The sequence below is a fragment of the Elephas maximus genome, chromosome 7, assembly GCF_024166365.1.
Source record: "Elephas maximus indicus isolate mEleMax1 chromosome 7, mEleMax1 primary haplotype, whole genome shotgun sequence".
NCBI lineage: Eukaryota > Metazoa > Chordata > Mammalia > Proboscidea > Elephantidae > Elephas > Elephas maximus.
In genome coordinates, this window is record NC_064825.1 from 11,534,085 (window position 1) to 11,558,310 (window position 24,226).

The 24,226-nt window shown below is 34.9% G+C and overlaps 1 protein-coding gene across 1 annotated transcript in view; it reads right to left on the reverse strand.

Annotated features, from left to right (window-relative positions):
• Window positions 1–2,225: 2,225 nt before the first annotated feature.
• CUL5 (cullin 5) overlaps window positions 2,226–24,226 on the reverse strand; it is a 124,128-nt gene continuing 102,127 nt past the window's right edge. The window contains exons 11-19 of the mRNA XM_049889362.1: window positions 23,712–23,776; window positions 16,644–16,776; window positions 15,654–15,785; window positions 12,245–12,368; window positions 11,750–11,925; window positions 10,807–10,968; window positions 9,925–10,043; window positions 9,128–9,251; window positions 2,226–5,844 (exon numbers count right to left, since the gene is read on the reverse strand). Coding sequence (XP_049745319.1) covers window positions 5,650–5,844; window positions 9,128–9,251; window positions 9,925–10,043; window positions 10,807–10,968; window positions 11,750–11,925; window positions 12,245–12,368; window positions 15,654–15,785; window positions 16,644–16,776; window positions 23,712–23,776 — 1,230 coding nt within the window. The 3' untranslated portion in view covers window positions 2,226–5,649. The remainder of the gene's footprint in view (window positions 5,845–9,127; window positions 9,252–9,924; window positions 10,044–10,806; window positions 10,969–11,749; window positions 11,926–12,244; window positions 12,369–15,653; window positions 15,786–16,643; window positions 16,777–23,711; window positions 23,777–24,226) is intronic.

Sequence of the window (24,226 nt, forward strand, 5' to 3'; positions counted from 1 at the left end):
AAAAAGATAGCGATGACATACAAAGCAAATACCTCAACATGCCCCAATCTAAACTGATATTCTTCCTAAAAAGAGTAAAATGCTTTTTACATCATATAATGATGTAATCACCTCCACGATACCTGCTGTGAGTAGCCAATCAGTGGAAAGGAAGTTTCTGGCAAGGCTGGGTGGCTTCTGGCAAGGCTCGTTGGCTTTCGCTATCTCTGGATCTTGCCCACTGGCTCCTGTTCACCCGACCTCCAGCTTTTGGGACTTGAGCCAGCATCTTGCCTGCCTTTCCTGAGATCTATTAGCCTCTGCAGTCTGGGTCTTGGGTTCACCAGCCCCTGCAGCTACATGAGTTGGGAGAAGCCTCCAGCTTGATCCACAGATTTGGGACCTTCCAGCCTCTACAACTGCGTGAGCCACTTGCTTCATATCCAACTCTCTCTCTGTATACACATATACACTTTACTGGTTTTGCTTCTCTGGAGAAGCCAGCCTAAGACAAGCCTAGAACGAGGAGCTGGAAGACAAAGTCACCCCCCGTTAAAATGTTGAACTCTGTTCTCATGCCCACATGCTCCACATTTGAGTGCCTACTATGTGTCAAACGGGTTTCCTCTTGCATTCAGTTTTAGCAGGACTGCATCCAAATTTTGAGAAACTTGAAGTTTATACAATCTGGGGTGTTCTTTAAGAAAAAAGAATACAAAATTACATTTGCAAAATTGTTAGAGTCCCTTCCCAGGGGTTTGAAAGAGGCCCAGAAGCTTAAGCACATGTCTATCTCTAGGTTTACAGGTGATTCTTATACTGAAACTGCACTTCTTTGCCTTCATTTTCAAGTTAACTTTTTTCCCCTCCCAAATCCCAATGAAAGCCCAGAGCTGAGTTTAGGGTCATTATGAAGTCAAATGCAGGTGTTTGTCCATTTAGGCTGTCTATAAAGTATTTATTTACTGACTAGGACCAGTCCCTGGAGAAGGGGATCACGCTTGGTAAAATGGAGGGTTGGTGAAAAAGAGGCACACCCTCAAAGAGATGGATTGACACAGTGGCTGCAACAATGGGCTCAAACGTAGGAACGACTGTGAGGATGGCACAGGACTGGGTGGTGTTTCGTTCTGTTGTACCGAGGGTTGCTTTGAGTCGCAATGGGCTCAATGGCACCTAACAACGACGGTAGTAATGAGAGTTCCTGGGCAGCACAAATGGCTAAGTGCTTGGCTACTAATAGAAAAGTTGACAGTTTGAACCTACCCAGAGGCGATCTGCTTCCAAAAGGTCATAGCCAGGAAATCCAGTTATACTCTGCAAAACATGGGTCACCATGAGTCACAACTGACTCTGCGGTAGTTGGTAACTGGTATGTCAGTGATCACGTCAGCGGGAAACCAATGGATAGAGAAGAGCACCCTGTTTGGTAGGGGGTCAGCAAAAACAAGGAAGAACCTCAGTGAGACGGACTGACACGACAGCAGCAACAATGGGCTCAGACATAACCCAGATCACGCATACGGCCCGGGGCAGGGCACCCCTCTCCGTTGTCGTACACGGGGTCGCCCGGAGTCGGAGCTGACTCTGCAGCAGCGAGGACCACACAAACGTGCAGGACACGCCCTCTCGGTTTAGGAGCGCCCTCACAGACCTCCTTTAAACGCAGTCCCTGCATGCAGCTAGGTCCTGTATCCAGTTCAAGTTTTCTAGTGTCAGGGCTTTCTGATCATGAACTTTTTCAATTGATCAGTTAACTGTTATTAAGTATATCTGTGCATCTGCATATCTTATTATTAAATTTTCTTGTGAAATTGGTATTTTGAAAATTTTTGAAAATGTCCAAAACAATATAATTTCTTTTACATTTTTTACTTTTATCCAATATAAAATTTAAACTTTCACTAATTGTGCTATCGACACTATGAATGCGAATTACTTTCGATTTGAAATTTCTGACCTCTTGCATGCAGGTCAGCCATATGGTATCAGAAAAGCCAAATTCTGATAGCTTTCATTTTGAACTAGAATTTAAAATCTAAAAGAAATAAGTGGATTAATTTTCATATTTCTGATTCGTAAGGCTGACTGATATTTACTATTTCACTTTGAAAAACATACCTATTATAAAAATTTTAAATTGAACTCAGCAACTGTTTTATAAGAGAACATCAACATTTCCTGGATAGGTGAAATATTTTATATTACATTTTTATTTTGCAAGAAAATAAATTATACAACTTAAAAAATAAAATCCAAAAAATTAAGCAGTTCATCAAAATATTTCAGCCTATTGCATACAGAAACTGCTATCATTAAAATTATACAGCATATTCATTTCAGTATGTAGTGGCACACAGTCAAAGCCGTATATGAGATTACAACGTAGGAACTCAAACGTGTCCAACACTCCTGGTGACATATAGTGTAGATGACAGGAAAGCTTTCGTGTAATGTTCATTTCACAAACATGACCTTGGAAGAACTGATAAGATAGCATCCCAGTCATTTACATGAAAATAGAAAAACCAGCTTCAGTTTAAGATAGCAAATCTTTCTGTAAAACTAGTAAATCTTCCACCCAAATTGAATTTTTAAAATGTGCCCTTCTAGCAGGGCTAATGACATTCTACTGCAAATAATGCAAAATACTTTTTAACAACTCAAGTCATATCTTGTATTAAAGTTAATAGAAAATAAGATAACTAACATTTTGTTTTGGAAAATTTAACCTTTATGCTCAAAACAAGAGCAAGAGATCTAAATAAATAAGTTGACAGAACTTAAGGACCCCCTTCAATGAATGTAAAAATTGGAAGACTTCAGAATTTATTTCAAGATTCTCATTAAATCACTGGAACAGTAATGTTTTAAAATTTATCTCATTGTAAGCATTAAAACTGTTCTATATTTTTATTTCATAAATTTTGTTTCATGTCTACTTTGGCAATGAGATGGCAACAAAGGTTAGCATTTTCCAGATGGCACATCTTTAAATGAGAAGATGAGTGCTCAAAGCTTTATCTTTGAAGTGTCCTGTTGCCATCCTACTAGTGAAAAAATGTAACTTTTTTAGGTTTGGATTCTTCACCCTTAACTATGTCAGGTTTCATCCTTGTTCAGGTAGCACTAATTTCAAGTGCATATTGGAGAAAGGAAGCTGAAAAAGGATGCTAACTGTGACTGTGTGTTTTAGCAAATTGCTGGTGAGATTGTTTTTTCAGATTACTGTTTTTTTAATTTGCAAATCTAATGTCAAAACATACTTTTAAAGAAAATTGAACAATGGTAGAGGCACCTTTTCAACTAAATGGTTTTCATGAACACCAAAAAGTAATTAGATAAATTTTTGTATACATAACAAAGAGATGATGCAAACCCTAATTCTACAGTATTCACTGTGTTTTCGCAAGTAATGCGCCCACAGAAACAATGTGCCCACACACATAACGCGCACAGTGCACCCAAGGAATTGCGCAGCTGGCAATAAAGTATAATGTGTGTGTTATTTGCATAAAAAGATGGTACTGATGTTCAGTTGCACAAAATACAATCAGGACATAATTAGCTATTAAACAATTTATAAAATTCAATAGAAAACTCTGCTATGGATTTAGAGTTACCCACTTTTGCATTATATTTGTCTTCATCAGTCAAAACCTCATGGCTCTCCTTCTTAAATTAAATGACCAAGAAGATTAGAAATTCCAAAAAAGTACTGAGAAAAAGTATGGTTTAAAATAACAAACCTTAAACTTTTAAAAATGGCCTATGCTTTTACCCAACTCTTTCTTCTTTTAGCATTCTTGTAACAATTATGCCAATACCGACTATTTGTTACACATCAGGGCCACCACTGTCAGACAATTATCTTTCTAAATTTCAAATTTACCCATTGTTAGCAGTCATTTAATAGAAAAAACAATGAGCACTAATTTTAGTTTAATTCTGAACAGTATGCTTGGTCTAGTAATTGACATATGCTTCCTTTGAGGAAAAGTATAACATTTTAAATAATAAAATTCCAATTTCCTATGAGTTTCAGAATAGGCATTTGACTACAGCCAACAAAACCTTAAATATTTTAAATTTGCTCCTTCCTTTCAACAAGCAGCTCACAAAACATCTGGGGACTGGGTACGCATGTCATGAACTGCCCTTGAGAGCACTCTGCCGGTAATATAGTACGGTATGCCTTTCGGTGCTCCAGCACTCCATTTTCTTCTATCTTCAAAACCAAATGTTTAAACTATTACTGAAGATCAAATAAGACATAAAATAATTTGCAAGAAGGTTTGAAACATGAACCACAATGAATAAAAATCCAAGTTGAGCCATTCCTTCCCAATGGGGAGTAAGTTTTTCTTTTTTAAGCGTTCATGTCCTCAAGTCTTAAAACCTCTACTACTCTGGGTATTCCGTTGCTAGCAACTATTAGGTTGCTACTTTGGATTGACTGACAGGAACAAGTGTTGCCTTCTAAACATTTTTAAAATGTTTATTTTTAAAATATAAATATATATGTACATATATTTGGCAAGTTTACTGCTCATATTAAGATTGCAACAATTTTGCTTCTGCTTTTCAGGTCATCTTACGCTGTGGTTTCTCTCCTCCTTCTAGGTGACTGATACTTATTACTTTTTAAAAGAGAGTCTTCCTTTTCAGAAACCTGAGGCTATAAATTCCTAATCATGAGACTTGAAAATACCAAAATATTTCTATTCTACTGATTAAGAGATCAGTTACATAACTGTATTATATCAGAGCAGGAGATTTCTTCATTTTTAAAATAAATTTAGATATGGCATAATAAATATTAGGTATATAAATATTAAATGTGTTCGAAAACACACTTAATATGTTTGTTTTGCTATTTTGACTCTGCAATTCTAATGGCCATCACCATAAAATTTTTTAAACATTTGAAGCAACAATTAATATAGCTTCGCTTTTTCAAAACAAACTCTCCAGCCCTATAAGATAAAAACATTATCATTTAACAGCAAACAACTAAGACAGCAGTCTTCTGGTTAAAGAAAACCAACATTTATAAGCTGGAAATATTTAATACCATTTTTAGGTCACAATTAAAATCCAGTCACTATACTGAAGCAGTGTTTGAACAAGTAATTTGATACTATTAAATGCTTGTCTTCTCACCTACATCTGCCCTCTCCCAATGTTATGTAGACCAGCTCACTCTTTTGATCAAAAGAAACCGAGTGCTATTTTTATTTCTAATTGCATTTAAAAAAACAAACAATAACAGCATTTTTCAGTGCATGGATATCTGAAGATCCTTCCTTGTGCAAGTACATTTTTTTAAGAGAGAATAAAACTGAGAAAGGAACAAAAACCCCACCCTCCCGCTTCCCAATTGTATTTCTCCTCGTGGGTATAAGTCAAATTTACTTTTAAAAGTTCATAACAGGCTCTTCATGAATGCAAGTTTCTCCACAAAACAGCATGCTGTTAAAGAGTGTGCAACATGAAGGGAATGCCATCATGCTAACTAATGTGATTGGCAAAATAGAGTTGTTTTGTAAGGTAAGGCAGAGATTTATGTAATCAAAGTCCAAATAAACCTCTCTCCAGCACAAACTGTTACAACTTTCTGCCCAAGCACTCCAAAATTCGGCTTCTTAATATTGTCCATGGTATCAGAAATTATGCCATATATATGAAAGTGTTGATATCAGATTCATCTCTTCTGATATATTTGTGCTCTATTAGCCATTCTATTTGTTCTTTTATCATTTTCTTTTGTGGCAAGAACATGTTTTTCAAAATTTCTACTAATTCAGTCTGCAGTTGAGCATTACTAATTTTCTTTCTCATTTTCATTATTTGTATGATAGCTTCCTAAAAGGAAAAAGAAAAAAAGAGCATTAATATTTAAGGTATTTTAAGTCCAGAAAAAAAAAAAAAAAAAAAAAAACCCCAAGTCAATTTTTACACATTTTATCATCTATCTAACATGAACAGCAATCATTAAGGCATTAATCTTGAGACCAATTTCTTCTACTTAAAAAGTAATAATAATCTTTTTTTTTTCCACTCACTGTAGAAGAAAATCTAATTATAGATTTTGAAAAATAAAGAAAAAACAAAATTACCCATAATCTCCCTTTCCAAAAGACAACCATAGCTAATGTTTTGGTATATCGCCTTTCATTCCTTTTTTCCATACTATTGTATTTTTTAAGTTTATCTTATCTGTGAACCACAGCATATATACGACCTTATACTGTGTTAAACAGCAATTAAGATATGGAAAATCCCTTAAACAGAAAATTTTTTTCCCTTTGCATTGAGTGTTTTCTTTGTGTAGTTGTAGAGGCCACTTGGAGTCTGTTTTAAAAAAATAACTATTACTCTTTATATATTTACCAAATATTATTGTCAGTTTGTATTAACCTAGTTAAATGTTTTTAAACTTTTTAATGCAGCTTGCACTTTTCATCTAGGTGAATTTTATCAATATTTTTCTTGATAATTTCTTCCATTACTATTAATAGGGGTAATTTCAAAATGTTCTTTCTCTTCTGTCTTTTTCAGGACAAGTCTTCTCCTCAGACCACATAAGGCATCAATCTCCCTTGGTAGAGATTAGAATTTGGTATAAAAGAAGTATAAAGAGAGAAAATAAATTAATATTTGCTTTTAATATTTAAGATGGAATTTTGCTGCAAAGCAACAGGCTTGGGAGTAAGGTACTATTAAGCAAGAAAGAAAATCCTTCAACTTCTTCTTTAATAAACCAAGAGCTAGGCTCTTGATCACAGGAGTTTCTGTCAAGGGGCCAGACAGAAAAAGGGAGGAAGAAGAGTCCACCTCCTTCAGGTACTTATTACAGGAATCAGGCAGGAGGAAGAGGAACAATTGCAAATATCCTAATTTCTTCTCTTCTGGTTTTGGTAAAGGTAAGGATCGTAGTTGGGTAGAGAAGTTGAGAGGATAATAGACAGCAAAGGGGCTCTTGCCCTGTTTCTCACTTGGGATGCCACAGATCATTCGAAGAGTTGCATGGTATGATGGAGACAGTGTGCACTCCCGAATATTCCTCAGTCCCATATGACACAAATACAGTTCAGAATTAATGGGTCTGCCACAAGGCCTTTAATGGCAGGACAGGGTGACCCTACAGTAAGTAGATAATGATGATGGCAGTGTGCCATGTAGGCCAGAGGACATGGCAGAGTCTCAGAGAGCTCAAGAGCTCAGTGAGAAGAGAACACAGACAGTCACAGCAGGGAAGAGGCCGTGCGGCCCTTACCAAGTGGAAAAAGAATAAACCATGAGTTTATCTGCTACAGGCATCAGCAGTAGACAGCAACAGAAAGCCAAATTCCCATCAGTGACAGATAACCACTCTCTAACTTCAAAGCACAAGAACCCAGAATCCTGTCATATCTGTATGGATCTGAAGATCCCTTCACTGACACCTGGAGATCAAGGGAATTCCCCATTACCTTCAATAACTCCAGATGCTATCAGTGAAAGAACAATGAACAGGATGGATGGAGTACGATCAGGAGGATTATCTAAACGAACTGCTTAAATTATTGGTTTGGGCATAATTATGGATCAGTTTAAAATAAAACAAAAGAACTTAATTTTCTCTTCACATCATATAGCATGGTTACACCTGCCACTCCATTACACATTTCAGCTCTCTGATCCATCTGAAGTTTTTCCTGGTGTATCTGTAAAGTAGGAATATATCCTGATTTCCCTCCCAAACTGTAAATTTCCCAATACCTCTTACTGAATTCCCTTTCCATAGACCATGCTATTTATTATACCAGTTTGTCTAGACTTATATAGTAGGTTTAATTTTGAGTTATCTTCTTTAATTAATCTGTTTGCCATACTGTTTTATTTTTGTAGATATTTTAGTATTTGGCAAGGCAAGTTACTACCATCAACACCTTATTCTAAACCTGGCATTAATATGGAAAAAAATTTATTCTATGTTATTCAGCATTATCATTAAAAAATATAGTATCTCATGTTGAGCAAAAGAAGCCAGACACAAGAGTAAATGTATGATTCCATTTATATGAAGATCTGGCAAAATTAAGCAATGGTGACAGAAATCAAGTACAGTGTGGGGTGGGGAGGGATCAGCTGTTGTATAGGAGATATGGGGAAATTACTGAAGTGACAGAAATGTTCTATATCTTAATTGGGTAGTGGTCACACAGCTAAACGCATTTATCAAAACTTACTGAAAATTACACTTTAAAGTGTATGTTTCATTGTATATAAATGATAGATATCTCAATAAAAATTTTTTAAAAGAAAAATCTTCCTCACTATTGATTCAAATCTCTGGTTCACGTTCTTCATATAGATCCTACACTTTTTTTTTTTTTTTTTCAAGAATTGCCTGTGAATTCTATGGTTTTTTTCATTTTATTTTCCCCTCTAATTATTTACTTACTTATTTGGTACACAGGAAAGCTATTGATTTTTATTTCCTGTCTCTACTACTTTATCATATTATATCATCTACAGGTAATGAAAATTTTTATCTTTTCCTCTCATTTGTTCTGTATTTTATTACACTAGCCAGAAGTCTCAAACAACAGTAAATAAAAATAGTAAAAGTGGGACACCTTGATTTTAATAAAATTATTTCAAAAGTTAATATACTCATACATTTTTTACAATAGGTATTCTTTATCATATTCAGAAGGTATTCTAATCCTATTTTCAAAATACATTTTTTTAAAGGAAGGAATGGGTATTAGAAAATTTGGGGGAGGTTTTAGATTAGTTTCTTGGTTTCATATTACAATGGAATTAAAAGTCTTAAAATTACATAGAATTTTAAATACTTCAGTTCTACAAGTGTAACTTGTTGCTGAGATTCATTCATTCTAGTGGGGTTAAGAGGCATAGCTTGATACCTAGGTTTTACCCAACCAGTAGATTAGAATCAACCAGAAACCATCAAACTATACAGACATATCTTTCAGCAGCTAAGAAAGTGCCCTCAATATGATTTTTAAATTCCATTAGCTTTTCCTTACAAAAAGTTTGAAGAACTGTATGTTCTTAAATAAAAAATAAAAAAATACTGACGATTTCAAAAAACAAAATATAAAAAATTTAAGTATTTTGCTTTAACATTACAAACCTGGGTTCTTAATATTCTTAGTTGAACTATTCCTTCATTCTCTTCTTCTCTCATCCTTTCTGTAGTGAGCTGCAAGCGTCCAATCAAGTTTATTTTACCCCTTTTCTGGACTTTTGCATTTTTTCTATAACAACAACATTGAATCAAATGATAATATAAACATCAAACCAAAATGTTAAATATTTTACAGTGAAAGAGCTTTTACAGATCAAATAGCAGCAATGTCTAAGAGGAAATTTTAGAAATATTCAAAAAACTAGTATCTAGAACTAAAGAACTAAAGGAAGTCACAACATACAGTTTTACTTAAAATAAACACTATGGTTTTTCCCAAAGAGTATGATGAAAGACTCTGATAACATATAGGTGACCACACACACTATAATGACAAAGTTAACATAGTGTATATTGCCGTGAAAGTGATTAGATCACTGAAGATACATGGGTCATGATTCAACATCATCATCTAACTGGATCTTCAAGAAAAAATGCTTCACGTAAACTCAGTTGCTTTCCTGTGGATACAGTTGCTTTACGCTGCAAAAGGATGCTCACTTCAGGGTGAGACCTAACACAGGGTTTTGTCGGACGCCGAAAATGCATCCATGGGAAATATGGTAAAGAAGTAAACATGTCTAGTTCATTGATTTGTTTAATAAACTAAATGACATGAACATATAGTTATGACAGTAAATAGCTATGTTTTATATAACATCTAAGGAAAATATTTATTAAAAACAAAGCACTAAAAATCAAACAAGGCATTTTTATTTTAGATCAACCAACATAAACCTTACATTAAACTGAACTCCTGGTTCACGGAGAAGAGTGTACCTTCTGTAAAGTCTTTGGGTGAGTTGACTTGAGGTTCATACAATAAAACTTGCCGTTTCAGCTTTGGAAAAGCTACTAAAGACTACAAAGAATAAAAAGAGAAAACAGTGTCTATGAACAGCATGAAATACTAAGATCAATTCTTTAACATGACTGACATAGGCAAGAAAGGATTATCAGCACAAATTCAGAATTGGGGCTTTAATTTGGTACTGCCATGAACATAGCGATGTAAATGCAGAGTGGGGAAAGAGAAAATGAGAAGGTGGAATTAGTTGGCTATTAGGAAGCAACATGTGCCCTCTCTGCAACGAGAAGACTAGAAATTAGAGGGATTGGTGTATGTGACCATAGTAAACACCACTTGCCAGTTATAAGCCAGATGTCTCCTCCCTAGGTAATAATTTATTTTGGAACTTGCAAGAGGTCTATGGAGTAGGAGTAGAATGTAGCTATGAACAGGAGGTCAGAAAGTGTATTTTACAAGTCCTCAAAAGAACTAAAGTTTCCTGAGTCTTGGTCATCTTCTGATTTCTGGTCATCATAAAATCTTTGAACACATTGCATTGTCAATACAAAAATTAAGTACAAGTCTTCGGTCACACTCTTCACAGGTAACACTAAAATACCAACTCAATCTCTCTTTCTGTCTCTTTTCTCGCCTTTCTCCATCTTGATATCTTGTCTATTTTCAGTTTCTTTTCTACAAAAATATCTCATTAATGTTTTCCTCTGGCTAACAGTCATTCTAAGTGTTATTCAACTTATAAATTTATTATAAGACAACTATGTATTTCCTGCTAGGTGAAAGAATACAATTTTAAAAACAAAAAATATAAACAAACCCATAAAGTCCTTCGAAGCTCAGCATCAGGGAGTTCAGTTGCAAGTTTCAGATTTTCAAAGCTGATTTTCTCTCTGGGTCTTTGGTTCCATGCAAACAACACAGCCAGCTGAAACGTTGTTACCTCCAAATCGTATTGACCTACTTCATTCTTAAACGTTATCTATAAAGTAGATAAAAATAAGAATCTCTTCATAATGATCTATCTTTACAAACCACCTATCTAACATAATCTCTCTTAGACGAGAATTATATGAGGGAAAGACTGTTAGTTGTCTTCTAATATCCATTCTTCCTTTTATACACAGTAATAAAAACTTAAGCAGACCTTAATGACTACCCAGAATAAAGGCTCATCTCCCAGCTTCCCCTTTAGCACACTGGGGACATATGACTCATTTCTGACCAAAGACGTGCAAGTGGAAGTGATAGAAGAAACTTCTAGAAATCTCCCCTCAAAGGAAGGTATGCCCTCTCGTTTTTTCTCCTGTTGGATGAAATGCAGGCGTAATGGGAATCATACTGAATTATGCAGACAAGGGCAATACCTTAAGAATGGTGGTGCGACAAGGAGCCTGCACCCCTTACAACTTCTGGAACAAATTCATTGTACTGCCTCAAGATTTTACATGCGAAAGAGGCAAAGGTCAATTTTGTATGGTTGTTGTTAGTTGCTGTCGAGTCATTTCTGACTCATGGAAAACTCAACTCCTCAGAGAGAAACTGATCCACAGGGTTTTCAAGGCTGTGACTTTTTGGAAGCAGATCACCAGCCTGTCTTCCCAGGTGCCTCTGGGTGAATTAGAAACACCAACCTTTGAGCTTGGAGTTGAGTGCTGAACCATTTGCGCCACACAGGGACTCCCTATCTTGTGTAAGCCATTCTTATTTGAAGTACTGCTATTTTCAGCCAAACCAAGAGCCAAACTAATGCATCTACTTACAATTCCATTTGACATGAGATGATGCCAGTGTAATTTTCTACCACTATGATTTTTTTTGTAGAATTCTTCTACTTCAGGTATCAGATCCTCCAGTTCAGTGGGAAGCGAGACAAATACCTTCTCAGAGCTTCTTGACCAGGCACCAGCATTCAAAATTTTGATATTCACTGAGTCAGCTATAGGCAAGAATATCAGAAAATACAAACATAAACAGTCATGACAATGGATAAAATTCAAAATAAATAATACAGGGTAAGCTACAGTGAAAAAATAAAACTCAAAAGATTTTTTTTTTTTTAAGTGTTTTTTTGGTTTCAAAGGAAGGATCGGCAAATCTAACATTCTGCCTTAAAAGCTGAATCCAAGGAATGTGGAATTCTCAACCACTGTGGATCTTACACTGCTGGTTATTTATTTTTAATTTACTAGAAAACAAAGATATTCTTTTTCAAAATGAGCTTTGAAATATACATATATTGAATTATAAAATAATACCTGGTAAAGCCAATTTATTATTTTTGTGCATTTCCTTAAAAGCTTGGTTTAAATCTTCAGATACTTTTATGTCCTGAAACATTCTAGCAAGCTTGTTTACATAATCTGCTGGCATACCAACTTCCTACAAAAACCAAAGACAGAAGAGGCAATAAATAATATGTAGTTTATATAATTTGACACGCTATTAGGAAAAATTTTTAATGGAAAACTAAGTCTTAGATGCTTTAATACCAAATTCTTCCTCTCTCCCTTATTTATTAGACAACTTATTTTTAGAACAAAGTAGGATAGTACAGGCATTCCTTGCTTTGCATGATTTCAACATACACAAATTTCGGTTAATACAGCTTAGTTCAATAACACCAGTCCCCCAACAAGACAGCCCAAATTTCAGTTGCCACTTTATGCTAAATGTGAGTAAATGCACAAAGTACAAATTTCTGTTAGGTCCTCATTCCACAAATCACTATGTAAATAAAGAAAGAGCACATCATGATCAGTGACCAGTCATATAATTTCCTCAAAATCTGTTAGTCACCTGTTATTCTGAACACAGACAGCAAAGCATGTAGTTATGTTGCATCCATGTCCCCCAGAGATAAAACCACATGACATTTCACAAAAATTAGTAACTGAAAGAGGTAATTGGCCAACAAAGATGATAAAAGTGCACCAAAAAGTGCACTAAAAAAACTGAAAGTGATAATGCTGGAAGGGAAAACAGAATTGAATAAAAACGGAGTTCCAGAAGAAATAGGTGACTGTGATTATGATGATAATGCCACTGTTAAAGAGTCTAAATATGCAACCAGAGGAACTTAGGGAAGGTGAATTATTGGCATAAATGAAAAGAGTGGGAGTGACAAAAGGAATGAAGGTGCACCAGAGGAAGTGACACCCACAAAATTTTTACATTAAAGGAACTCAGTCTTTCACAACATTCAGAACCCAAAAGGTAAAATGTTGGAGGCTGATAACGGTTTGAGAGACTATGACCACACTCCAAGGCACAGAAAAGATGCTCACTCCACATCCCATTACATGACAGGAAGGCAATCACTATTCAAACAACTCTTTTTTTGTATTAATAGCTTTATTGAGATATAACTCATCTATCAAAAAAGTGCCCTTTTAAAGTGCACAACCACATTTTATAGAGTTGTGCAAATATCACCACCATCTAAGAATATTTAGAACATTTTCATCACCCAAAAAAGCAACACGGTATCCATAGGCAGTCGTATTCATACTCCATTTCCCCTTCACTCCAAGCTCTTGGCACTTTCTGTTGCTATGAATTTGCTTATTTGAGATATTTCATATAAGAAGAACCACACAATGTTTGTCCTTTTGTGTCTGACTTATTTCACTTAATGTTTTCAAGGCTAATCCATTTTGTAGCACGTATCAGTATTCCATTCTTTTTATGGCCAACTAATATTCCATGTATGGATATATCACGTTTTGTTTATCCATTCATCAGTTGATTAACATTTTGGGTTGTTTCCACTTTTGGGCTACTATGAATAATGCTGCTATGAACATTTGTGTATAAGTTTTTGTGTGAATGTATGTGTCCATTTCTCTCGGGAGTAGAACTACTGGAACATAAGGTAACTAACTCTAGGAGCCCCTGGGTGACACAAATAGTTAAGTGCTTGACAACTAGCTAAAAGTTTGGTGATTCGAACCCACCCAGAGGTGCCTCGGAAGACAGGCCTGGTGATCTGCTTCCGAAAGGTCTCAGCTTTGAAAACCCCACGGAGCAGTTCTACTCTGCACATGTGGAGTCACCATGATTCCCACTCAATGGCAACTAACATCCACTACATAATGGTATGTTTAATTTTTTGAGGAACTGCCAACAGCTTTCCAAAGTGGCTGCACCATTTTACAGTATATGAGGCTTCCAATTTCTCCCCTGCCTCGTCAACACTTGTTATTGTCTGTCTTTTTTATTTTAGTCATCAGACCGAAGGTGGTACCTCATTGTGGTTTTGATTTGCATTTCTCTAACAACTAATGATGTTGAACATGTTTTCATATACTTATTGGCTGTTTGTATATTTCTGTGAAGAAATGTCTATTCAAATCCTTTGCCCATTCTTTAAACTGGGTGGGTTATTTGCTTTTTTACTGTTGAGCTGTAAAAGTTCTTTATATACTCTGAATACAAGTCTCTTACCAGATATATGATTTACAAATATTTTTTCAAATTACTATTTGTAAGGTTTTTTTTACAAAAAAAAAAAAACACTGTAATTCTCAAAATTTCTTATGTTTTAAATTACAGTGTACTAAAGAAATTACTTTTATCGTGTTTTAAAATTTTCATATATATTTATAATTGACAAAAGTTTTTAATGTTTTGACAAAATTTTTAAAAGTCACAGAGCGATTGTTATTTTTCTCACTGATTATTAAGATCACTTTGCAGTTTTCATTTCCACAGTATTTCTTCAATATCCGACACTACCCTTTCAAGCAAGAACTATCTGTAATTTGATATATATATGTATGTTTATGTGAGTGAGTATAAATACACGCATATATATAAAAATTAAGAGTGTATTCATTTTAATAAAAGTCAAATTACATTAAAATTAAAGAAAAAGATTAAAATATTTTGATACGGAAATTCAATTATAATTAGCATTTATTACTATAAATAACCCATTGATGTCGAGTTGATTCTGACCCATAGCAACCCTAGAGGACAGAACAGAATTGCCCCGTTGGGTTTCCAAGGAGCGGCTGGTGGATTTGAACTGCCAGCCTTTTGGTTAGCAACTGTATCACTTAACCACTGTGCCACCACAGCTCCACCATAAATAAGACATTGTCTAAAGGTCTGTTTTTTGCTGTTGTTTTTGCTATACAAAAGTATTTATTGTTGATATTTGTTTTCAAACATCTCTAGAATTAAGTATTTAGTACTGAAAACACCTTAAAAAATAAAATGTTTTGTCCTATAACTTAATCAATAAGGTCAGTTCAAATTAGATTAGAGGGACAAATAAGAGTGAAACAATAAAAACAAATCAAGAACTTTACTAAAGGCCTTTATTAAGAAAATGGATTTTATTAAGTATCACTTTATGGAAACGCTGGTGGCGTAGTGGTTAAGAGCTATACTGTTAACTAAAAGGTCAGCAGTTCGAATCCACCAGATGCTCCTTAGAAACCCTATGGGGCAGTTCTACTACGTCCTTTAGAGTCGCTATGAGTTGGAATCAACTCAATGGCAATGTGTTTGGCTTTTTGGTTTTTATTTTATATAACTGATGTTGTATTTTATATGTTTCCTATCTCTTTGACATTAAGAATACTGCCAAAATGTATTACTTAAGGACACACATGGACCATGAGCTATATCAGAAAACAAAACATTAAAAAGTTTACTTACTCTTAGCCATTCTACCATATTCTCTTCAATTTCACTATCAGCAGAGATGTCCAATATGAGACGTCGTGTCAAATGAGCTTTGTGATACCTCATAAAAACGTCTTTGTTTTGTACATATTTAAGCACCAAGAGCTGTATGGAAAAAAAAAAAGTCACTTTCAATTCTTATACAGTTTTAGATACCTCTCTCATTTAGACCTTTCTATATTCTCCATTCATCAAAACTCAAATTTATGTAAGCAGTAAGCATATACAGACAGGCCTACTAAACTGCCCATCTCTAAAAAATAACCAGTCCTAAAAGGTATACTGATAGTCCACTTTAAAAGTTAGGAAATTTGAGACTGTAATCAAATTACACTTCTATCCTAGAAATATTTTCTAGATTTTTATAAAATATAGCAATACTTCATGAGAAAAATCAATAGTTCTTCCTCAATTCTCTCTTTTACGTATCTTCTTCACCTCTTTCTGGCACTTAACTCTCTAGGCCTTTTTGTCTATCCATTCCCTGTATCTTCTATTTTTATTTTCTGTCTGTATTCCTTGGTTTATATTATTACAATAACAATCAGGGACCAATGTGAGAATGAAAACAATTAGTACTCTTTATCTATGCTCCTCATCTTTGGCTATCTATCTCACAAAAAGGAAGGAGTGACAAACTCCCAGTCTCCCAATAACAGTTCAAACACTATCGGCTCCACTTTTCTTCCATTTGTTCTTTAATAGGAGCTAGAATTTAGTTGCTTAAAAAGAATCAAGAAAAGGAAAGGATTAATGATATTTTCTCTTCCAGGCAATTACGAGTAAAACTTTTCAGGTAGAAAAGTAACTACCCTATAGAGTTCTCACACTGTAAAACTTCTTAACATTAGTTGCTTACATATGTACATATTTTGTTGATGCTATCACAGTAAGTCATAAGCAAAAAACAAATTCAAATAAGATTATTAAAAATTTTGAAATATATATATAAAAAATATGTACCACTTCTTTAAGCTTTGCTTCAATTTCTTCAGAGGTTAGTTTTTTGCTTAATGGTGTTTTTCTCAGCAACATGTCACAGTAATTGGCAAGCAGCTCAGGGCATTTTGATTCAGGCTGCGTTTTCAAACCCACCCTAAAAAACAAATTAAAAGCAGTTGGTGAAAAATAATTGATAACCGTAAATATTATGTTCTACGGCCCATCTTTCACACATTAATTCCTTACATAACCTAGGGATCCAGGGAGGGAGAAGGATGAGGCAAGCAAGGAACCTAGGGCTCAAAAACTTAAGAAGGCACTCACTCTTTGGTTCCCATAAGTGCGGACCTTACACTTGCAGGATCCTGAGAATGAGTACCTCCTTAAATTTTGTGCCCTTGGGACCTCCTTAGCTCACCTCAGTCTTGGTCCTGCCATCATTTTTTACATTATTTTATTCAGTTATCTCTTCAAACACTTTTGAAAAACTACATAAATCCTTGCATATTTATAATTTAATATTTAAAACTTTCATTATTAACATGTTAAGGTAAAACTTACTTCACTCTTTGAAATATATCCAATGTAACCTACATTCCATAGCAATGTGATATCTACTATCATCCATTTTTAAAAACTGTAAACAAACTCTTCTTAAACAATGAAGGATTTCTATCTCTATTTCACTTTTCCCACAACATTTTAAAACAGTTTAATGTATTTTTATGCTTGGAAGTCTTGCATTTATTCTTTATTTTACTTCTACAGACAATGTATATAATTAAGTTTAAATTCAAGATTTTCAAATTTCTTATGCCTGTAAGTATTATTTCCTAGGATTAAGTTATCCAAGTTACTATGAGTATACGACTCATCAGAACAACCCAATTACTTTGTGAGTGTGTGTATATAAACACATTTGCAATATACGCATATGTAAAACTTTGCTGTATGTGTCAATTCATACTGCCGTATGTGTCAATTCATACTGCCGTGGATGACACTTTTTCCCTCCCAATTATGAATCCAGGGATCGGCATCAATTTTATTTTTCACTTTTTATTTTCATAAATTTATGTCTCTGCCCTGAGAAATCTTATTCACATAAACGAGTAGATAGGAATGAAAGAAGCTTTTATTATACCACTCAATTCTTTAAGTACCTACTAAGTCATCTGCTAAAAAAAATCCATAACAATCTGATATAAAAATATTTGTAATAAAGCATTTGAGCTGACAACTCAGGTAAGTCAGCAATCAATGGTGGTGAGAGCAGGGAACTGAACACTATCTGACGTGCACAAGGACCTGATAACTAGTCATTAGAAATTCATTTTCTGTACATCAATACGAATATTTTAAAATGCTTCTTTCTTAGGCAACCTGAAAGCTTTTATATACCATATAATCACGGAAGTCCTTTGCAAAGTGAGGAAGAGCAGTTGTGAAAGGAGGAGTGGAAAAGAGAAACTACATGACATTTCCACCACAGGGCTCAATTTCAGAAAAGACTGAACGTGGAAAGTAAGGATCTACAAACTGATTTCCTTAAAACTATCCACGCTGGCACGCTCTAAGTGTTCCGAAGTAGACGTACTCCAGTATGAAAACCACTAACTTCATGAGACTCCATCCATCTTCCAGCTCTATTCACACTGCCAGTGCCTAGGCTCCTGCTTGAACTACGATAACAACCTTAGTGCTCTCCCTCCCTCAAAGTCAGTCTTGAGATGCATTTTAAAGTTAGCTGGTTGATGTATAATGTAAAGAGAGATAGCTTGATTAAACAGAAAAATTTGAAGAGCTCTGTACCTACTGAAGAAATCGAATTCACGATCACAAACCTATTTACACCAAAAACTCCAGGCCCAGATGGTTTTGCTGATGAATTCTATCAAAAGTTTAAAGAAAAATACCAATTACACTAACTCTTCTGAAACATACAAAAGGAGGGAATCATTCCCAACTCATTTCATGAGGCCATCATTATCCCTATGTACGGAAATGGCAAGGTAATTACCAAAAAACAAAAAAAAAAATGTAAAAGGCATAAAGATCAGAAAGAGGTAAAATCCTTCATAAATACAGATGAAAATCTTTTTTAGCAAAACTGAATCTAGCAGTATATAAAAAGAACATATTCAAAGTAGAGTTTATCCCAGGAATTCAAGGTTGGCTTAATATTTTTTAAAATGTATTTCATCACATCAAAAAAATAAAGAAGAAAAACCTATGGCCATTTTGGTACAGAAAAAGCATTTAATACATCTATTATCAAAACTCTTATCAAATTAGGAACAAAAAAGCAGTCTAATTAAGAACATCTATGAAAAATCCTCAACTTTAACATCCTACTTAATGACGAAATATTAAAGGCTTTCCCCTTGAGCTGGCCAAAAAGGGCAAAGATGCCTACTCTCACTACTTCTATTCAACCCTGTACTTGTGGTCCTAGCCAGTACATGAAGATAAGAAAAAGAAATAGATGGCATAAAAATCAAAATGGAGAAGTAAAACTGTCTCTATTCACAGATTACATGATCGTTTAAATAGAAATCTAAGGCCTCTACAAAATAACTTCTAGAACTAACTGAATTTTAGCAAGGTTATAAGATACAAACACAAAATTAATATGTAAAAATCAACTGTACTTTTTATATATTAGCAAAAAATAATTAGGAAAAAATCTTTAAAATATTTATGAAAACATAAAATGGAGACTCAACAAATGAAAAGACTTTTATGTTGATAATTACAGAGCACTGCATGCCAGAAACTTGAAGCTTAAGTAAGTGGAGAAATATACCATGTTCACAGATTGGAAGATTCAATATTGTTAAGATGTAAATTCTCTCTCAAATCGATCTACAGATTCAATGTAATTCCAATCGCAATCCTAACTGAACATTTTTGTAGAAGTAAACAAGCTAATTCCAAAATTTATATAGAAATGTAAAACAAACAAACAAGACCAGAATGGAGAGCCTAGAAATAAATCTACATTTTTAAGCTACTTAGTGTTATAGATAGAATTGCTGTTGTTGTTGTTAGGTGCCATCAGGTCAGTTCTGACTCATAGCAACCCTATATACAACAGAACGAAGGTTGCCTGGTCCTGCGCCATCCTCACAATCATTGCTGTGTTTGAGCCCACTGCTGCAGCCACTGTGTCAATTCATTTCATTGAGGGTATCCTTTTTTGCAGAACCTTTAGTCTTTTTCTTTTTTTTTACTCTACTACTTTACTCTACTAAGCATGATATCCTTTTCCAGGGATTGGTCCCTCCTGATGACATGTCTGAAGTAAATGGGAGGACATCTCGCCACCTATGTCCCCTTAAAATATGTGTTGGAATCATATGCCTGTGGATGTAATCCTATTTTCTTTGTTATTTTAATGAGGCCGTATCAGTGTAGAATGTTGTCCTAAACCTAATCACTTCTGAGTTATAAGCAGCAGCAGAAACACAGAGACATGCAAGTACAAACAGGGAAAGACAGATGCCATGTGAAGATCACCAAGCAATCGCGGAACGCTGGGGCCACAGAAGCAGAGTCAAGGACTTTTCCCTAGATCCAACAAAGAGAGAGCCTTCCCCTATAGCTAGTGACCTGAATTTGGACTTCTAGCCTCCTAAACTGTAAGAAAATAAATTTCTGTTCTTTAGAGCCACCCACTTGTGGTATTTCTGCTACAGCAGAACTATGAAACTAAGACACTTTGTTTTCAACAAAAGGAACCAAAGCAATCCAATGGAGGAATGGGAAGTCTTTTCAACAATGGTGTGGAAACCACTTGCCATCCATATGGAAAAGAAAAAAAGATATGAAATTCAACACCAAACTCACATCATACATAAACATTAATTTAAGATGGATCTTAGGACTAAATGTCAAAGTGAAAATTAAAATTTCTAGAAGAAAACAAAAGAATATCTTCATGTCCTAGAGTAGACGCAGACAAAGGTTTCCCACACAGTACATAGACAGCAAAAAATATAAAAGAAAAGCATATATCTAATAATGAACCTATATAAACAACTAGTAAGAACATATAAGAACTCTTATAACTCACCAATAAAGAGGAACAACCCAATGAAAAAAATTAACAGACACTTCATAAAGGAAAATCTAAGAATGCCACTCAGTACATGAAAAAGTGCTCAATATTAATATCCATGAGGGAAATGGGAATTAAAACTAGGAGATACCACTACGTATACCCAGAATGACTAAAATTAAAATGACTGACAACACCAAACACTGGCATGAACTGAGGATCAACTGGAACTTTCATACATTACTGGTGGGAGTGACAACACAACCACTTTGGAAAACACACTACTGTATACGCAAAACTGCTGTACCTGCAAAAGTATGAATGAAACTCGAAAACATTATATTGAATGAAAACAGCTTTACATTTTTAAAAAGTATGTATTGTACGATTCCATTTATATGCACTAAATTCTAGATCAGGCAAAACTGATCTATGTTGAAATAACGAGAACAATAGCAGCCTCAGTAGAAGGTGGGGAAATGGCGTAAGAGAACGCTCTATGACGATGGGTATTTTACCCCAGAATCATGAAAAATTACTGCACATGTTAACGGGGTGTAGGCATCTGTCAGGAGCCCTGGTGACACCGTGGTTAAGCACTTGTCTGCTAACAAAAGGTCGGCAGTTCAAACCCACCAGCTGCTCCGCGGGAGAACGACGTGGCAGTCTGTCTCTGTAAAGATTTACCGCCTTGGAAACCCTGGGGGGCAGTTCTGCTGTGTCCTACATAATCACCATGAATCAGAATCCACTCGATTCTGGGAGTGGGTCAGGTATTTGTCACATTTCACTGAATTATATACTTAGTATTTATGCATATGGCTTATAAATTTTACCTCAAAACATAAATTAACAATTTAGTTAATAAAATGCTTAGCGAGCAAAGGTTACTGATGCCTGTAATTTCCTTTGAAACGCACTTAACAGTTGGCTGATACATGTATAGAGAGATAGCTATTTGATAAAACAATTAGTGACTTTATTATAAGCTTGGAAAACTTCTTAATGAAATGCTGGGGGTCCAGGGAGAATGAGGAAGATATCTACACACTGAAATGAAGGGATTTTAGGATGTAGTGTTCTATGTTTCATATATTTCACAATTTATAAAAGAAAATGCAATATACCCCCTTCTAAAATATACCAATAGCTATAATACTGTATGACCCAGATGTCTACCATTATAATATCACTCAAACAACTTACACTTCTCAAAAAGAACAGTGAAAAAAATTAAGATAAAATAAAAACCTGAGTAACTACTTCTCCTTCTTAAGGAAGAGGTGCTACTTTTCAAATATTTTAGCATTACATATGAAATTGCTTTAAAATAGTAATTCTCAGCTAGAAATTATGTCAAAAGACTTTGCCCAATTACCCTTTAGGCCTGCTCAGCACTACCTGAAGGTACTACAAATAGCTCAGATTTGTTAATATTTTATTACGTTTTAATTTTCAGATTTTTAATAAATAACACTTGTTGTTGGCTGCTGTGAAGTACACCCCCGACTCAACACCACCCCATACACAATGGGATCGGACTGTTGTGATTCATGAGGTGTCCACTGGCTGATTTTCAGAAGGAGATCACCAGGCCTTTCTTCCTAGTCTGTCTTAATCTGGAAGCTCCACTGAAACCTGTTCAGCATCACAGCAACACACGAGCCTCCAGTGACAGATGAGCGGTAGTTACATTTGAGACACGGTATTGAACCTAGGTCTCCTGCATATAAGGTGAGAACTCTACTACTGAACCACCAACGCATCATAAATAGCACTTAGCATAAGCAAATTTATCTTACTAATAAGAAATCAATTTTTAAAGAAAACAACCAAACCAAACCTGTTGCCGTCGAGTCGATTCTGACTCCTAGCGACCCTACAGGACAGAGTAGAACTGCCCTGTAAGGTTTCCAAGGAGCACCTGGTAGATTTGGACCACTGACCTTTTGGTTAGCAGCCGTAGCTCTTAACCACTATGCTACCAGGGTTTCCGAAAGGGTAATGTAAAAATTTATATTTGAATTGGTTCTCTTTTTTATCCTGGTAAATTGAGCCATTTTCCATGGTTTTATGGGTAAAAGAATAACTAGTGACAAATAAGGAGGGAAGTCTAAAAGATTAAGAGCAAAACATTTTTGTACTGAAAAAAAAAGTCATTTTTTGATAATAAAAGAATTTAATATAAAATTACAAATTGAAACAGCTTTTTTCATTTTATTTTCAAAAATAACATGCAATAAAATTGACAATTTTTCTTGTACACTTCTGTGAATTTCAACACATTGTGTAGGCTCTAGATACAGGGCCATGTCACCATTCCAAAAAACTAAACCTTTGTATTCATTACCTTGCTCTACACATAACCCCTAAAATCTCTGACCTGTTCTGTCACCACAGTTTTTTCTTTTGAAAATGCCATATAAATGGAATCTTACAGTATATAACCTTTTCAGACTGGCTTTGAGATTCATCCAAATTATTGTGTGTGTCACAAGTTTATCCTTTTTAATGCTGAGTAGTACTCCACTTTATGTCTGAACTACTGTTTATGCATTTATCCATTAAAGAAACTTTGGGTTCTCTATAATATTTACTGATTATGAAGAGAGTTGCTATAAACATTTATGTACAGGTTTTTGTATGGCCATAATTTTCATTACTCTAGGGTAAATACCCAGAGTGGAACTGCTGTGTCATATGTTAAGTATATATTTACCAAACTAAGACATTATAAAACTTTATAAGAAAATTGTTTTCCAGAGAGGCTGTATCATTTTGTACCATTTTGCATTTCCACAACAATGAACGAGAGTTACAGTTGCTCTGCATCCTTGTCAGCACTTGATATTGTCAGCATTTTATATTTTACAGATTTTTTTTTTAAATAACTAAAGATGGCAAAGATTATGAACTGAAAAAATAAAACCTAATAGGATTAGGGTAAGAGGGCATCTCGCATATCCAATAACATATAAGACACTCAAAAGATTTTAAGAATCTGAAAGATATGGTTTTAAAAAACTTACCCTTTCTGCTTCAAAGGTAATTCAAGTTTAAATATGGTAGCATCATTAACAACTGCTTTATATGCCTGAAAATAAGTTGAAATAAAACACAGACATTATTTTTAGCATTTAAAATGCACAGAATTGTTACACTTACAAAAATGCATGAAAATATAAATTAGTTTTTATTTACTTTTAATAGTGTATTTGGCCTGATAGAATTTTTAAGTCATGCTCTTTGTAATAAGTATCATTATTCTCAAGTGGGGCCTTAAACGGTGCTTGACAACCATACCATTTTCTCTTGTCTGCTCATTCTCTATTTCTCCTACACATTTTCATACCACATCCTTTTTCCTCAAACTTCCATTATTTCCTCCCCCGTACACTCTCTGGAGCCCTGGTGGTGCAAATGATTAAGCGTTTGGCTGCTAACCAAAAGGTCGGCAGTTCAAATGCACCAGCCACTCCCTTGAAACCCTACGGGGCAGTTCCACTCTGTCCTATGAGGGCACTATGAGTCAGAATTGACTTGA